This window comes from Podarcis cretensis (genome assembly GCF_951804945.1).
Source record: "Podarcis cretensis genome assembly, chromosome: 3".
Taxonomy (NCBI): Eukaryota; Metazoa; Chordata; class Lepidosauria; order Squamata; family Lacertidae; genus Podarcis; species Podarcis cretensis.
The window spans coordinates 61,860,040-61,878,412 of NC_137172.1; the positions used below are offsets into that span (position 1 = coordinate 61,860,040).

The 18,373-nt window shown below is 42.5% G+C and overlaps 1 protein-coding gene across 4 annotated transcripts in view; it reads right to left on the reverse strand.

The window, feature by feature from the left end:
• ADGRG6 (adhesion G protein-coupled receptor G6) overlaps window positions 1-12,011 on the reverse strand; it is a 103,168-nt gene extending 91,157 nt beyond the window's left edge. For 3 of the 4 annotated variants that reach the window (XM_079970942.1, XM_079970940.1, XM_079970943.1), the window contains exon 1: window positions 11,570-12,011. In XM_079970942.1, coding sequence (XP_079827068.1) covers window positions 11,570-11,571 — 2 coding nt within the window. In that variant the 5' untranslated portion in view covers window positions 11,572-12,011. Of the gene's footprint in view, window positions 1-11,333; window positions 11,526-11,569 lie in introns of those variants that run through there. The other variant, XM_079970941.1, reaches the window with a different exon arrangement.
• Between the last annotated feature and the right edge of the window lie 6,362 nt (window positions 12,012-18,373).

Here is an 18,373-nt window from a genome sequence, read left to right on the forward strand (position 1 = left end):
ACTCTGAAGCTGACAGACCATTCTAGAATGTGTTAGTTGTTATTTTTTAAAAAAAAAACACCAAAAAAGAAACTGATTTCGGTTTGCTAAACCACTTCCATAACCTCTTTCTGAAAAGCACAATGGTCATGAACATGAAAGCTACTTCTGGACTGCCCACACACTGCTGCACACTCTGCAGCAGGGCTTCCTTCCCCTAATCTTCCCTTTTTCTTCTTCTTGCACAATATATAAATTCACTCTCATTTTTTTCACAAATAAAACAAACATTACATTGTCAAACTGCATAACCATGAGATAAGCGCCAGATCTGTCAGCACAATGGATGAAGTTCAGGTAAAACTGTATTATCCAGATCTATCAATGTATACCCACCAGAACATTTTAATGTTTTGCCACTTTCTTGGAACAACAGACTCTGCAAAGCCATTTCACAAGATGGATTTGAAAGGGCACCAAGTTTCAAAAGTATTTTGCCACATAGTGAGGTAAGCTGCTGTTCATGAAAGAGAAGTCTAAAACTGTAGCTAGTTGTGCAAAGCTTGCTTCATGGTTTCTTGGGCTGTAATCAGTCACAGAAGGGTAATTAAAGGCACTTCAATTGGCGAGACTTGGATATTTTTATTCCACCCACAACACAAGAATCTCTGGAGAGGATACTTGAACTGATAATGCATAAATAAACAAATTGCTTGTGTACTGTGTACTACATATGAAACTTAGTAAGAATGTACCACTGGATAAGTTTCTGTAGTTATATGTGGTTCTTTTATTTACATGAAAATCAATAACAATTATTTGGAAAGGAAGAAAACAAACAGAATGTGATTTTTTTGCAGCAATTCTAATGGAAATTATATTACACACCTTGAAATGCTTATCTCAGGAATTATTCCATTTATTCTGATGAGGTTACCACATGATTAGTGTTAAGACTTCAGCTTAATTGTGCAATCTTATATTTGAGTTCCACTGGCTGACTGCTACAGGATACATGAACATGGTAAAGAGGCCATAGCATTCTGCACCAGCTGCAACCTCCAGGCCAGCCATAAAGGAAGCTCCACAAAGAGTGTAATGTTGTTGTTGTTTAGTCGTTTAGTCGTGTCCGACTCTTTGTGACCCCATGGACCAGAGAACGCCAGGTACTCCTGTCCTCCACTGCCCCCCGCAGCTTGGTCAGACTCATGCTGGTAACCTCGAAAACACTATCCAACCATCTCGTCCTCTGTCGCCCCCTTCTCCTTGTGCCCTCCATCTTTCCCAACATCAGGGTCTTCTCCAGGGAGTCTTCTCTTCTCATGAGGTGGCCAAAGTACTGGAGCCTCAGCTTCACAATCTGTCCTTCCAGTGAGCACTCAGGGCTGATTTCCTTCAGAATGGAGAGATTTGATCTTCTTGCAGTCCATGGGACTCTCAAGAGTCTCCTCCAGCACCATAATTCAAAAGCATCAATTCTTCGGCGATCAGCCTTCTTTATGGCCCAGCTCTCACTTCCATACATCACTACTGGGAAAACCATAGCTTTAACTATACAGACCTTTGTTGGCAAGGTGATGTCTCTACTTCTCAAGATGCTGTCTAGGCCTGTCATTGCCCTTCTCCCAAGAAGCAGGCGTCTTTTAATTTCGTGGCTGCTGTCACCATCTGCAGTGATCATGGAGCCCAAGAAAGTAAAATCTCTCACTGCCTCCATTTCTTCCCCTTCTATTTGCCAGGAGGTGATGGGACCAGTAGCCATGATCTTCGTTTTTTTGATGTTGAGCTTCAGACCATATTTTGCACTCTCCTCTTTCACCCTCAATAAAAGCTTCTTTAATTCCTCCTCACTTTCTGCCATCAAGGTTGTGTCATCTGCATATCTGAGGTTGTTGATATTTCTTCCGGCAATCTTAATTCCGGCTAGGGATTCATCCAGCCCAGCCTTTCGCATGATGAATTCTGCATATAAGTTAAATAAGCAGGGAGACAAAATGCAGCCTTGTCGTACTCCTTTCCCAATTTTGAACCAGTCAGTTGTTCCATATCCAGTTCTAACTGTAGCTTCTTGTCCCACATAGAGATTTCTCAGGAGATAGATGAGGTGATCAGGCACTCCCATTTCTTTAAGAACTTGCCATAGTTTGCCATGGTCGACACAGTCAAAGGCTTTTGCATAGTCAATGAAGCAGAAGTAAATGTCTTTCTGGAACTCTCTAGCTTTCTCCATAATCCAGCGCATGTTTGCAATTTGGTCTCTGGTTCCTCTGCCTCTTCTAAATCCAGCTTGCACTTCTGGGAGTTCTCGGTCCACATACTGCTTGAGCCTTCCTTGTAGAATTTTAAGCATAACCTTGCTAGCGTGAGAAATTAGTGCAATTGTGCGATAGTTGGAGCATTCTTTGGCACTGCCCTTCTTTGGGATTGGGATGTAGACTGATCTTCTCCAATCTTCTGGCCACTGCTGAGTTTTCCAAACTTGCTGGCATATTGAGTGTAGCACCTTAACAGCATCATCTTTTAAAATTTTAAATAGTTCAGCTGGAATACCATCACTTCCACTGGCCTTGTTATTTGCAGTGCTTTCTAAGGCCCATTTGACTTCACTCTCCAGGATGTCTGGCTCAAGGTCAGCAACCACACTACCTGGGGTATATGAGACATCCGTTTCTTTCTGGTATAATTCCTCTGTGTATTCTTGCCACCTCTTCTTGATGTCTTCTGCTTCTGTTAGGTCCTTTCCACTTTTGTCCTTTATTATGGAAATCTTTGTACGAAATGTTCCTTTCATATCTCCAATTTTCTTGAACAGATCTCTGGTTCTTCCCATTCTATTGCTTTCCTCTATTTCTTTGCATTGCTTGTTTAAGAAGGTCTTCTTGTCTCTCCTTGCTATTCTTTGGAAATCTGCATTCAATTTCCTGTATGTTTCACGATCTCCCTTGCATTTTGCTTGCCTTCTCTCCCCCGCTATTTGTAAGGCCTCATTGGACAGCCACTTTGCTTTCTTGCATTTCCTTTTCATTGGGATGGTTTTCGTTGCTGCCTCCTGTATAATGTTACGAGCCTCCATCCATAGTTCTTCAGGCACTCTGTCCACCAAATCTAAATCCTTAAACCTGTTCCTCACTTCCACTGTGTATTCATAAGGGATTTGACTTAGATTGTATCTTACCGGCCCAGTGGTTTTTCCTACTTTCTTCAGTTTAAGCTTGAATTTTGCTATAAGAAGCTGATGATCTGAGCCACAGTCAGCTCCAGGTCTTGTTTTTGCTGACTGTATAGAGCTTCTCCATCTTTGGCTGCAGAGAATATAATCAATCTGATTTCGATGCTGCCCATCTGGTGATGTCCATGTGTAGAGTCGTCTCTTGTGTTGTTGGAAAAGCGTGTTTGTGATGACCAGCTTGTTCTCTTGACAGAACTCTATTAGCCTTTGCCCTGCTTCGTTTTGATCTCCAAGGCCAAACTTGCCAGTTGTTCCTTTTATCTCTTGACTCCCTACTTTAGCATTCCAATCCCCTATAATGAGAAGAACATCCTTCTTTGGTGTCACTTCTATAAGGTGTTGTAAGTCTTCATAGAATTAGTCAATTTCAGTTTCTTCAGCACCAGTAGTTGGTGCATAAACTTGGATTACTGTGATGTTAAAAGGTCTGCCTTGGATTCGTATCAAGATCATTCTATCATTTTTGAGATTGCATCCCAGTACAGCTTTTGCCACTCTTTTGTTGACTATGAGGGCCACTCCATTTCTTTTACGGGTTTCTTGCCCACAGTAGTAGATATGATGGTCATCCGAACTGAATTCACCCATTCCCGTCCATTTTAGTTCACTGATGCCCAGGATGTCAATATTTATTCTTGCCATCTCATTTTTGACCACCTCCAACTTACCCATGTTCATGGTTCTTACATTCCAGGTTCCTATGCAATATTTTTCTTTACAGCATTGGACTTTCCTTTCGCTTCCAGGCATATCCGCAACTGAGCGTCCTTTCGGCTTTGGCCCAGCCGCTTCATCAGCTCTGGATCTACTTGTACTTGCCCTCCGCTCTTCCCCAGTAGCATGTTGGACGCCTTCCGACCTGAGGGGCTCATCTTCCAGCGTCATAACTTTTATATGCCTGTTGTCTTTGTCCATGGAGTTTTCTTGGCAGGGATACTGGAGTGGCTTGCCGGTTCCTCCTCCAGGTGGATCACGTTTGGTCAAAACTCTCCACTATGACCTGTTCATCTTGGGTGCCCTGCTCGGCATAGTTCATAGCTTCTCTGAGTTCTTCAAGCCCCTTCGCCACGGCAAGGCAGTGATCCATGAAGGGGAAGAGTGTAATACAGCAGTCTAAATGTGAGATTACCAGTGTGTGAATCACAGTGGCCAAGCTATCCTTGTGCAGGAAAGGGCACAGCTGACACACAAGCTGCCACTGATAGCAAACGCTCTTTGCCAGTGAGGCCACTGGGGCATCCATGGAGAAAGGTGGTTCTAAGAGCATCCCTAAACAATAAAATCCTTCAGAGGAAGTGCAGCCTCATCTACAACAGCCAAAAAGCCCAATTCACAGACCAGGGAATGACTCACCCACAGTTTATCTATCTTAACAGGATTCATCTTCATTTTATTGGCCTTCATCCAGCCCACCAGGCACTGATTCAGCTTGTGTACAGCCTCTCCTGACTCAGACTTAAAGAAATATAGCTGAGTATCACCAGGTTATTTGTGACACTGTACCCGAAAACAACTGCAAACTGCTCACAATGGCATCATAGAGATGTTAAATAGCACTGGATTTAAAATAGTGCCTTGTGGCACCCTCCATCTGAGCTGCCAGAATGTAGACACATAGTTCCCCTCCAACCCACAACACACAGAAACGGTCCAGGAGAATACCATGATCTGTGGTATCAAAAGCTGCTGAGATCCATCAGGAATAACAGAGCAGCATCTCTCCTGTGGAGAAGATAATCCATCACAGTAACCAAAGTCAATTCAGTGCCCAAAGCAGGCCTGAGCTCGGACTGAATATGGGGGTCATTTCACCAGCGCAGCGGTAACACGTCTTCCTCCACCCCCAGCATAAATAGAGTATAGGATCGCTCCATAATTCTCTCTATATCACATCCACAAGGTATCTTTTAAAAATGAACCAGCTTGCATTTCAAATGAAAACTGTAGGAGGCTAAAAGTGCAACGCTATTCATGTCTACTGAGAAGTAAGCCTTATTGAATTAAATGGGACTTACTCTAAGAAAAGTATATACAGGATTGCAAGCTAATTCTTGTTAAATTTTCTAACTGCTTCTTATTTTCTTTAAATAAATAAGCTTATGATTATGAAACATGGTTTTTCTTTATTGAAGGTTGTTCTAAATTATGAACTTAAAAGAATTATGAACTTAAAAATAAACTTAAAAGCACTTGAAGATGATCATACACCACTTGGGACTTTGAGACATAAAAAGATCTTTGATGAAGCCAGACACTCTAAAACTAGATTCGCACACAACAAAATGATTGTCCTGCAACTCAGTGCAACTGCAACTAAATCCTTAATAAAAACCCTGAAAATGGAATGCCAGAAATGTGTAATAAATAGTTAATAAATGTACCAATATGCTGGGTTCTTTATTAGACCTAGAAGTTTGCCTTCAATTCTCTTATCTTAGTTGCCTCTCTGCGATAATAGGGAAAACTCCACATAATTTCTGTAGGAACAGAATTAAGGAGCATTAATGCCTCGAACATAATTCTGACACAAAACTACCTTATCTGTTCAAATGAACACAAGTAGCTACTCCAGTGTTTCAACAAATACAACTATGAACTAAGCTGAACTGGGTAAATACAGACTGCACCGTGAATATCACAAAGTGAAATCTCAGCTTCCATATTTAGTCAAGTTTGCCTTAAAAAAGATTATGCTTTCACCTTTTTTGGGGGGGGGGAGAGGAATGAGAAAGAGACAACAAGTTATTCAGATTCCTATGTATCCTAATATGTCTGTAACACATGACTTACCAAACATTGGCGCAGGTCCAATTGTGATTTCTGGGTGTCAGGTTGGTGGCCACAGTTTAAAAACCTCTGCCTTAGTCCATAGTTAATTCCATTTCCATTTCCACTCTGTGGGTTTCTCCTTCTTGCATACTGGGACAAGTGAATTGTTTTAAGAGCAAGCTACAGTCAAGCAATGTAACTGAGATCACAGAATCGTAGAACTCTAGTGTTGGAAGGGACCCCAAGGGTGATCTAGTCCAACTCCCTGGAAAATAGACATTCCGTTGTAGTGACCGTAACCTAGGTTTAAGGTGCCATTTGGTGCCTAGCTTATATATCTGAGTTTCTAATACTGTCCCCACCCTATTGGCACAGGAGGAGATGGGGGACAAGCTGAAATGCTTGTGCTACACCAAATTCCTCCCACTGAAGGTAAGAAAGATTGGGTCGTCCTAAATTAATTATTCTACTCAATCCAGTACTCAAGTTACATCTACTTTATTTTGTTTTTATATAGATATTTAAATCTCAACATGTGTACTCCAAATACTGAGGCATACCAAAAGCTAATATTAATAATACTTCTTTCCCACTTATTTTTCTTTCCTCTCACCTACCCACATAATAATCTTCTATGTTAGTATAAGTGGCAGAGAGTGAGGACGGCCAGTATGCACTCTGAGCAAAAATATCTGTTGGAATAACATATGACATGTGCTGTAAAAATGGATTGAAAAAAAATCATTATAATTTGAACAGACTGACTACAGCAGGCCTGAGACATTACATCGCTCAAACAGACCTGCCAAATTTACTTTGTGAAGGTGAGAGCCTACTGATATTCCTAATATCCTCCCTTGCTCCTTCCTACTGACTGCTGCACATAATTCTCTTCCTTTGGCTTCCAACAATGGACACTATTTTGTAATGTTACCTCACATGTACACACATATCGGTTTTTAAAACACTCACCTAAAGTCAACAAACACAGTGGCATCTAGAAAAGAATCATTATTTGATTTCCCGATTTAGTTTGCATAGTCAGAGACCGGAAGTGACTATGCAGCATATAGTCTAAATTCTGCCCAAAGCAGACGATTCTTCTACCAACTCTCCACAGATCAGCTAAGGCACTCAAGTTCCAAATGTGTCACAGAACTTATCCAAAGGTGCCAAATAAAACTTCACGCAGATTCAGATGCAAACCACATCTGAATGGGCAGGCAACCTCGTCCAGAATCACCATTCAATTTGACCTAAGCTATGGAAACTTCCACAATCAGATACTAACTGTAAGCCAACCCATCTATCAAATAATCCAGAATAAAATTGTGCTGAGTTAAATTGCATGCCACTCAATTTGTAGTTACCTCAATTGCAAATAACTGTTCTTGTTGCCTGCTTGGGTATGGAAAAACAATGTTTGTGTCAATGTATAGCCCCAATACAGTTAAGAGATCATGCTGAACACAGTCCACCAAACGTGTATTCTGGCCTCACACCTTTCCCCAATTTTGAAATACTAGACAGGCAGCAAAAACAGACGTTTCAGTGAGACCCTACTGAATTGCAATATATGACTAGCATGCTGCATTTGGCTTATTAAGTTTCAAGAAAAGAAAATGAAAGATGAAGCTATATGTGGGAACTCTTCTTTTCTTTTTTAAAGAACTTTCCTGAGCTCAGTGACTCACATTTAAAGCACTGAAACTGAAAACACATCCTTTATGAAAGGTATTCTGACATTCTTTCCAAGACATTACAAGCATGGAGGCCTCCAGGACCCCAAAGCAATGATGAATAATAAGCATTAAGAGTTTTGATAGCTCCGCAATGGTGGATGCAAACCAGTGGGCTTCAGAGAGACCTTTCTACTTTAATGTAAGTGATTGGAAAATGCAAGAGAAATATTATATTCTTATTCGTTTTTACTGTAGAGATGATGATGATGATATTTTTTTAAAAAAATCAGTACATTTCCATATAAGATATTTAGACAAATAACTGTATATCCTCATTCTATTTCCTTCCTGGACCATATTTAGGTTTACATTGTCTATCATAGTTTTCAGGAAAGTGCCATAATTTTGTCTTTACTCAAAATGTTGACCTCCCTGTTGTCTGATGCACTGCCCAATTAAAATGAAGTAGTCTTGAGATTTAAGGGACGCAGGTGGCGCTGTGGGTTAAAGCCTCAGCGCCTAGGGCTTGCCGATCGAAAGGTCGGCGGTTCGAATCCCTGCGGCGGGGTGCGCTCCTGCTGCTCGGTCCCAGCGCCTGCCAACCTAGCAGTTCGAAAGCACCTCCGGGTGCAAGTAGATAAATAGGGACCGCTTACCAGCGGGAAGGTAAACGGCGTTTCCGTGTGTGGCTCTGGCTCGCCAGATGCAGCTTTGTCACGCTGGCCACGTGACCCGGAAGTGTCTCCGGACAGCGCTGGCCCCTGGCCTCTTAAGTGAGATGGGCGCACAACCCCAGAGTCTGTCAAGACTGGCCCGTACGGGCAGGGGTACCTTTACCTTTAGTCTTGAGATTGAAAAATGATGACAGTTGAAAAGAATCAATAATCTTTAATCCAACTGCTTTTTAAAAAGTACATATGTACATGAATTGTGGATTAGGTAGTTGGTCTTGAGTAGGCACATTATAACAAGAAAAGCCATTCATAGAGAAGAGCATTGCCAAAGACTGCATTGCACTGTTGTGATATGTACATGATGTATTGAACAAAGAACTCAGTACAGCCCTCTAAAGCTGAATGTTACAAAGTCTGACTTTGGTGAGAGTAATGAATAGGGTGAGCACAGGGTTTCCTTGGTTTCATTCAGCTAACTGTGACCCTGCATGATTAGCTACCAGAACTAGCATTTGTGAAGTTCTGACCTCAGATGAAGTTACATGTACAGAAGAGAGCATGCAAATATAAGTTACCTCTTGAAGACTAACTTTTGCTGATATTGTGCAATAGATTTAGAAGAAACTGCTGTCTCAGGTGCTTTTCCATAAGGGTAGTTTGGAGTGAAGGCAAACAAAACCAAATATTAAGACTATAATGTGATCATAAAAGAGATTTTAACTGCTAAACAATAATGCATATACAGTGGTACCTCGGGTTAAGAACTTGTTCTGGAGGTCTGTTCTTAACGTGAAACTGTTCTTAACCTGAAGCACCACTTTACCTAATGGGGCCTCCTGCTGCCGCTGTGCCGCCGGAGCAGGATTTCTGTTCTCATCCTGAAGCAAAGTTCTTAACCCGAGGTACTATTTCTGGGTTAGCAGAGTCTGTAACCTGAAGCGTATGTAACCTGAAGCGTATGTAACCCAAGGTACGACTGTATAAACTATAAAAAGAATAATTTAATCCAACCCATGTATTATTAGTTTTATAACATTAACATTCAAGAATGTAATCAATTATAATGCAAATATCTGCAACACTTCCAAAAAGCTTCCAAACTTTTTTCAAGGGCTCAGTGTCCATTACAATGCATTGCAACAATAATACTTCTCTGTTCAATTAGGCACATTTCCCAGCACATAGGATTGCAGCTTTTATCTCATTTTATTGCTGAAACCAATGGAAGCTCACAATTTCAAAATAAACCCTGAAAGGGGGGGAAAGACCAAAATACATGATAGAAACTTTTTGTTTAACCTTTATTTATTATTCAATCTCTATCCCACCCTTCCTGCATAAGGAGCCCAGGGTGGGATTCCCTCCCAATGCCTCACCACCTCCCCCTTTTCTTGTAAATCCGTTCTGTTTAGGAGTCCCTAATTCCGTTATATCGCAGCCACCTCTATTCCACTTCATTTTGCAGTAGTGTAATATTACTTATGAGTATCATTATGGTGCCCTAGTTCGCGTCATTACACCTGTCTACAGTGGGAAATGAACACTGCCAAAACTGGTAGGATAGTAACAAATGATCTAAGAGATTTTTTAAACCAACCAACCACCACAGAATTGTCTTTATTTGTAAAAGAATCTGTAATGTTAAAGAGAAAGTGGGATGTAATCTCCAAATGGACCCTGTTCAATGTTCCCAAGTCATGTGAAACAGCAGGTTCAGAAATATAGGATTGTGTTGGCATCCAAATGTTAACAGCTGTGCGGATTATGACTGCAAAAACTTGGAGAAGCACTAAGGCTCCAACAATTGATCATTGGCAGAGGAAGACCCAGGACATTATATTTATAGTATTGACCAAAATTACCAGTTTCAAACAACTATGGGAGGGAAGAACCAAGACAACAGGGATTTTCAAAAGAACTGGATCTCGTTTATTTTGTACTGGAACCAAAAGAAATGTTGATGAAATTGTCATTATAGCTGTATTAAGCATTGCATTGTTGCTCTGATATAAATCTGATACCTTTTAAAAATGTATTAATTTCAGCATCTGAAATCTGGTATGATGAAAGGTGGTATGTAAGTGTTCTCTCATAATTAACTTATAGCAGGTAGTTAATTAATCACAGGAAAAGATGCTTAAGTTGGTAGCAAAACATTATTGATTGTTTACCACTTCCAAGACTCCCAAGCATTACAACCAAAATGGGAGAATTAATTCAGGAGCATGTTGAAATGACAGCTTTTATTCTTCACCTTTCACAAAATAATTGAGTCTGCAAAAATCCCCATTCCCTCTGATTATATAGGCAGACTACCCAAGTGCCAAGCAAAGGAGGTGAGAGGATTTTGGTTACTGTGCTTGAATGCAGTAACTAGTAGTAGCCAAATGGGCAAGTCCAGCCAGCCACTAGAAGACTTAAATGCATAAACTCCCAAATCTAACGCTATGACATTCTCTCTCCAAGAAAAAGAAAAAACCTAAAAGCCTAGCAGACAGGAAGAAAGGCTGGAAGTCCAAAAGAGCTCAATACCTTCGGTTCTCTGAACCTCCCCCCTTGTTTTTTTGGCAGAGCACCTTTTCAGCTAGAAATAGCTCCTTTATGAACCAAGATCTCGCTCCCACTTTGACTCGGGGAAAGTTTGGGGTTTAAAACTCTACAGAATCTCTACAGAGGTATGTCACCCTAACTTTATGAAGTTCTAACAAAAACCCACAAGTGCGCAACTGCCCTCCTACCTCATCTACGAGAGCAGGAAACCCTAAAGCAGAAGTAAATTAAGTTACTAACAAGCGTCAAATTTGAGTTTGTGGTATCTTTAAAACTAACTCTTTCACCGCTGCTATTCGGAATGTCATCAATTTTTCCCTCTTTTTTTTAACAAAGGGGAAGAGAGAGAGATCCTGGTAAATCACGAGCTTTGGGGCTGGCGCGAAGCCTCTTACCTGCTCTTCAGGGGAAAAAAGGCTCCCTCCGTCCCTCCTTTCCGGCCCTGCCTACCTTTCTGCCCCGAAAAGAGTCACCACCTCAGTCTCGGGGGAGGCCGTGAGGAGATATGATCTTGTCGTGTCTGGCCTAAATATGCCGCGGAAGAAAAGTGCAGACGAACGCGAAACCGGTTTATTTGGTTCCCGGGGGCTGGCAAGGCATCAGAGAGCCATTCGCGAGGCTGCGGCAAGAAGAAGAAACGCAGAGCGCGTTCCCTTCCCAGGGCCGAGAAGGAGGGCGAAACTTACATGTTCACATTACTCGGTGCGCGCAACCATCCTCTCCTGCCCAGGGCTGGCTGGCACTCTTCCTCCTCCTCCTCCTCGGGCTTTTCTACCTCTCCGTGGACAAGTTCACGAGCGCAGCTGCTCCATCCCCCTCAGGGCTTCCCTCCACGCGCAAAGTTGGCGGTATACCGGCTCGCGCCTCTTCCCCGCCTGAGGGGCAGGCTAAAAAATAAAATAAAAGCGGCACAAAACACCGCAGGGAAAACTTTGAGCGGCGGCGGCGGCGGCGGCGGCAGCAGCTGCGTCTCTTCTGAGGGCGAAGGAGCCCCACACACAACGAGGCGGAAAGGGCTCCTTTGCGCCACGTTCCCGCCCAGTGGGGCGACTCCCGCGCAGGGCCAAGACCTAGAGGCCGGCCGCTCAGGTGGCTGCCGCGCCTCAAGATTCGCCTGTGGGGCTCCCGGGCGGGCTCCGGCTGGCCCCCTCTCGCCTCAGGAGGCCGGCCTACGACGCTCAGCCCCACCCTAGAGCGGCGGGCGGAGGAAAGGGACCCAAAAGTTTCTCAAGCACCGCCGCCGCCGCCGCCGCCCCGCAGCTTCACACACGAGCCGACACGTTGGAATCTCCTTTTCAATGAGAAGCACGTGCTGGAAACTGGGGGGGTGGGGGAGTTCTGCAGTTTCTGCCCCAGGTTCCCCGGCCTGACTTCCAAAGGGCCCTGAAACATGTGCGTTAGGAAAATCACGCGAAGGCGTCTTTCACGCTTCCGAGGAAAGCTGCACCTGTTGACATTTTGCATTTGGCCTGGGTAAAAATCGGACCTGGAATGGATTCGACTGAGACCTTAGGAGTCAGCTCCTAGGGGCCGAGATCCCTTTGCAACCCCCCCAAAAAAATATATATATTTGAGGGATCCGCCCCGCCTCCCGCTAGTAAAAAGGTACTGTATTGCCATTGAAATAGTGTGGGTGTGCCACGTCAAGAGATCAATAGTGTGAGCCCCTCCCTATTTTATTCAAGTCTGCACCCTTGAGGGAGACCCCCAAATCGTCATCGAATGACGGAGCTATGCTCATGGGTTGCATAATGAAAAGCATTAACCTCATTCTTTTCCGTGGCTCCATAGCACAAAAACAGAGAGCCAAGGGGAGGATCCCCACGCATCCTTGAGATTTTTACTCAGGATCACTTTTTGGACTATGGTGGCACCCCAGAATACTGGGGCTGTGCTTTTTTGCCTGAGCATGGAAATGAGTTATCATTTGATGGTATGTTTGCATGGCTTCCATGTAAATCTCTCAAAGGACCATGTAGATTCAGCTTTTCCTCTTTCCTTCTGTTTCTCATAAGTTATTCAAGGAGGCACAGCGTTACTGGCAGAAAAACAAGTGGCAATTTCATTCGTATGTGGTACGTGCAATACACTTCCATTGGACAGTTTAACTGAAACATACATGTTTATCCCCTTGCAACTGCTGTGTTATGTGAATATTGCCATGTGTGACACGATAATCAGAAATTTAACATCACTGAGTTTTCATATTGCATCTAACCTTACTGTACACTGCTTAGGAACTACAGTGTTAAATGGTATATAGATAGATGAAGAAAATAAATAATTTAAGATACGTGTGCACACCCCTGCAAGTCACCGAGTGATGAACTCTCAAGCAATGAACATGCATTTGTGAATCAGCATGATTAATTTGTTTCACAATCACTGGCTATGTGCCAGCTGCACTAACTCAGGATCTATCAACATTCTGCTAGGATCAAAGGGAAATACATTTCCTCCCCCATGCATGCACACTTCCTGGGAACAGAAGGTTGACTTCAGGTTGAGTCACTGAGGGACACCCTATTCAAGAAGCAATGCATAGGATATGATAATGAGCCTGAAGAATTTCATGACCAATGTTCCAAACTGAAAAACTTGAGAAGAAAAATCCATAACATGCTAACAGTATGTCCAACCTGCCCCTGCCCTGCCTCCAAATTAACTGTAAATCCAAAATCTGTTTGCTCTATCTACACACAAACACTATCTATAGTGTATATTGGACTGGCTATTGCTAGTGATTAGTGTTATTGCTAATTATGGTTATTTATAAATTTTATTATTATACTGTTTGTGGTTTTTGATATATTATTGCTTTGTAAATTATTTGCTGGAAGCAGCCTTGAGAAGCTCCAACCCTAAAAGGATGCCTGTGCATATTTCAACGAACACCACATGCATTTCAGTAGTATGACATTTTTGTTTGTTTGTTGCATTTATATGCCACCTTCTTCTCAATGGAGCTCAAGGTGGCTTACTTACATACTTCCATTCCTCATTTAATCCCCACAACAACCCTGTGAGGTTGGTTAGGCTGAGAAGCAGTGACTGGCCTGAGGTCATCCAGTGAGCTTCATGGCCTAGTGGGAAATAGAACCCTGGTCTCCCAGGTCCTAGTCCAACACTCTAAAACCACTGTACCACCATTGGCTGCAAGTTCACTAGCTGCCATTTTGGATTGGTTTTGCACATCTAAAAAACAAAACAAAAACATGACCCCGGCTTCAGAGGTTTTCCCTTCAGCTTAAAATAATACGTAAGTGTTTATATACTCTAATCAAGCACCAGTACCATTATAATTAATTATTGCATGATGATTGCAGAGGTGACATCCTAGTTCAAAGCACTAGATGAGTACCCTATCACTCCTTACCATTGTGTGTGTGCTGCACTAGTCTTAAAGTGGAGACCCATGGTTGGGTCACAGCCTCACCTAAAGTGGGTTGCAGCAACAACACTACCAATACCAAGAAATTGATGGTGTAAAATTAAAAAGTGGGTTCGCCAAATGTACATTTGAGCTTCGGGTGGGTGCTGAAAAGACTAAAGACTACTAATATACTAGCTGCCACAGAGTTTTCAAAAAAGAGAAATACTTTGTCCCCATGCTCCTGAAGAAGTGCTCCAGAAGCAAAATTAATACAGATGCAATTAAAACGTTTCTTTTTTTATTGCGCTTCTTTGCCCTGCTAGATATTTTGGCTGCTATTCTTGTGTACTCTTTTTAATGCACGCTGCTCTGAGGAAGGAATAGCAGGATATTATTTTATGTAGATAAATAAAAAGCTGTGGACCACTACACTAGTCATGCTTGTCTGGCAGGAAGCAAGCCACACTCTCAGTTATCTGTTGCAGCTGCCATGAGAGAAAGCTGACTGTAGATGTAGATTTAGAAACCTAAAGTTCCTCTAGCATTGAATGCTAGGCATAACAGTATGTGGGACATAGTGGTTAAAGATCTCATGCATTTGTGAAGGTGTGTGTTGTGCTCCCCCCCCCCCCCGGAGCATTAGATGATGCTGTGTTTGTTCCTGGAAACTGGAACACTGAGTCAAGAGTTGGCAACCATCCATCTTCATAGGATGGGTTTGCAGCATCCCTCTGGATCATTTCTTGATTTGCTGCAAGAATAAGAGCAGTGATATGAAGATCCAAACTTTCTAAGCACCTGAGACCAGTCCCCAATTCCCTGTTCATACGAGTGGTCTGCTTATGTCAACAGAGTAACACCTGGGCAACAAATTCACATGAGATTGTGTTCATCTGGCAGGAACTCAAAGTGTCACAATGTACACTTTTGAAGTTCACAGTTCTGTGATCTGTGAGTTGGTGACTCCGAAGTTATACTATTCACACCATACACCGAAGGTACTTTGAAGCCCTGCCTCCTCTTAATTGCTTAGAGCCCTCTACACACAAATAAACAAATGTGGTCTAATAACATGTCTTTACCCATATTCAAACATACGCTTAAATTCATGTGATTGTGTCATCATGGGGTTATGTGGATGCTTTGTGAAATATATAACTGCCACCCAATCTTAGAGTGCTTTCTGGGACTGCTGCTGTTGGATCAACTCTCCTTGCTTGTTCTCTACCTAGCTTCTACTGGAGGACATTCCACTCTCTACTCCAAATGGATTAATTGCACTAGTGGAATTACAATTCTCCCTATACAGCTGCCCATATAAAACCTGGTGCTCTTTCCTCATCCACCTTTGGTCTTCTCATCTGCTTTTCACATCCTCTGTTTTCACGTGAGCCAAAAGTGAAACACTGGAGGTTTGGACCTCATCCTGCATGAAGTGAGGGTGTGCTCTAGAATATGCTTCAGAATCCTTTGCAATACAAGAGTTCTGCTGTAGATAGATTTGGGTAAAAATGTTCCTTGATAATGGAAGAGATAATAGACAATATTGCTGTAAAGAAAATATCACTCACTGCCCTCAAGTACCACTTAAGGAACAAACTAGTACAGCACATGCAGTTCTTAACATGCAGTTAAGAAACCCGCTTGCACCCTACATTAATTTGATTCTTACCAGATTGGTTATACCAGGTTTAACAAAAATCCAGTATATGCATTCAACTAACAGCATCAAATACAATTTGCACAAGTGCCTTCTCTCAATCATGCATAATAGCCTTCAATGGGAACTCTGCCCGCCACCTGGTTACTCAGCAGATTGCTTAGCAGAGGCCCTGTGGACATGATTCTTCTTTAAAAATAAATATGTGGATTGTGTGAAGTGTGAACATGTAAACGTTGCCTCTACATGTTTTGAGCACTCACAGAGCAGGCACAGTACATGTTGCTATCTGCAAAGTCCAGAGTAGGGGCTCGTGCCTCTCGTCCTCCAAGTTTTTGCTCTCCCCAGCTGAAAATATGAAATAGCACTTAAGTGTGACACTTGTTCCTGTACGTTCATTGGATTCTGTAAGAATTCTGAAATAAATTATGTTTGCATTGTTTTTGTTTCTAAGCTCTACAAGTAATCTGTGCAAAATAGCCTGAAAAAGAGGTAAAAAGCCAGTCAATCTTTGCACGTTTTAAAAACCAAGCATTAGCTGAATTACTGAAAGGTTCATGCAGTTCATTTTCTGCATTGACTTTTCTTATTTTCCATTTTCTGAACAGATGTGGAAGTCTAGAAATATGCAAGGAAGGCTGACCTCAAAATATTTCCATCAGGGGTACATTAGCTGAAGCACTGGAAACCTCACGAGGAAAAGTCTTCTCAGTTCTGTGTTTTCAGCCCAGTTTAGCAGGACTGAGCAGTTTGGAAAGTCTGGATAAGTTTTAAATGAGCATCTCCAAATTTGGAAGACTATCCAAACCAAAACTAAACTCTAAAACCTTTGAAGTTCATTGCTATATTTTTGTGTGTATATTTTTGCTTTTACACTGGTAACAGTCTACAAGCCCCAAAGTGACAAAGGAAGTCATATTACAGGTCATTTGCAGCCAATTGATTCAAAGACTTGGGATGATGATAGTAATAGTAATAATCTACATTTCTGTACTGTATTCAAGATGGAAACTAAATGCCACATGTTAACATAGGGGGGAAAATCAACGTGTAGCAAAGCCTTCTGACTCACAGTGCTTCATCCTGAAGGCAAAAGAAGTAGTTTTGGTTCCCGAGTAAATCCTTGTTGGCAGTGTATGCCACTGGAATGAATAAATCTTATGAAGCAGTTCCAATCCATTGAAACTGATGGTAGTTTCCCCTATTGATTTCAGAAAAATTATGATTGCAGCTCATACTCTCCAGTTCTTCACTGGATGCACTTTATTACTTTTGCGTTTTTGTGGCTTAGGAAAATCCTGCCTCGGTGTAGGAGAGTGGATCAGTTGACAGCTCCTGGTCCCTCCACACCCACACCTCTGTGATATATTGATCCAAAATCTGCTGATCTCAGCACCTGTGGCTATGGGATCACATTATAAGTATGTAGCCATTTCCCGCATTTTGCAAACTTACAAGATGTATGGAAACAAAGCTCAGCAAGGGAAAGAAAACCATAGAAATAGTCAAGAGGTGCGCCTTGCGAATAATAATATTTGTGTTGGCTTTCACAAAGAGCAGTTGAATGTGGTGAATGGATGAAAGCCCTTTTTTCCCTTAAACAACAGAACTTGTTCTCTATTTTTACAGACAGACCATAAAAATAATAAAATAATAGTGGGGAAACTTAAGCAAACTGATCATATCTCCATGTGTGAAACTTTGCTTATTATTAATAGATGCAGCAGCTAAACAGTCAGGAACTGCCAACTCTGCTCACAGCTTCTCTCTCCTCAGATGGGCTGGACCCCTCCTGCCCCTCACAGGGACATCGGTTCTACCTGCCCTGTGAGGAAGAACAGCAGACCTTCTGGTCTAGAGGCAACTGCCCCTGTGATTCCACCTGAGAAGCTGGCAGATTCCAAGTAGGTTCCGGAAGACCAAGGCCCCACCCTGTAAGGTCAACAAATTCAGGCTGCCTGTTGCCTCTACCAGGAATGTTGGTCCACCAAGCTATTTCTCAAGGACCCAGCAGTGCCTGTGAGCACTGTGAGCAACACTGCGTCAGATCCTCCCTCTCCAAGGGAACCTCAACAGGACCTACACATTAGCAACTCCATACTCTCAAACATCTCTCCTATGAAAATAGGGATGTCCTACCATACCCTCTGATGAAAATACAGTGGTACCTTGGGTTACAGACGCTTCAGGTTACAGACTTCCGCTAACCTGGAAGCAGTACCTTGCGTTGACTGCGCGGCAGCAGCAGGAGGCCTCATTAGCTAAAGTGGTACCTTAGGTTAAAAACAGTTTCAGGTTAAGAATGGACCTCCAAAACAAATTAAATTCTTAACCCGAGGTACCACTATAGAGACATCCTAAGCAAAAGTAGGACATTCCAGGATCAAATCAGAAACTAGGATGGCTTCTGTAAATCTGGGGCTGTCCCTGGAAAATAGGGACACTTGGAGCCTCTGC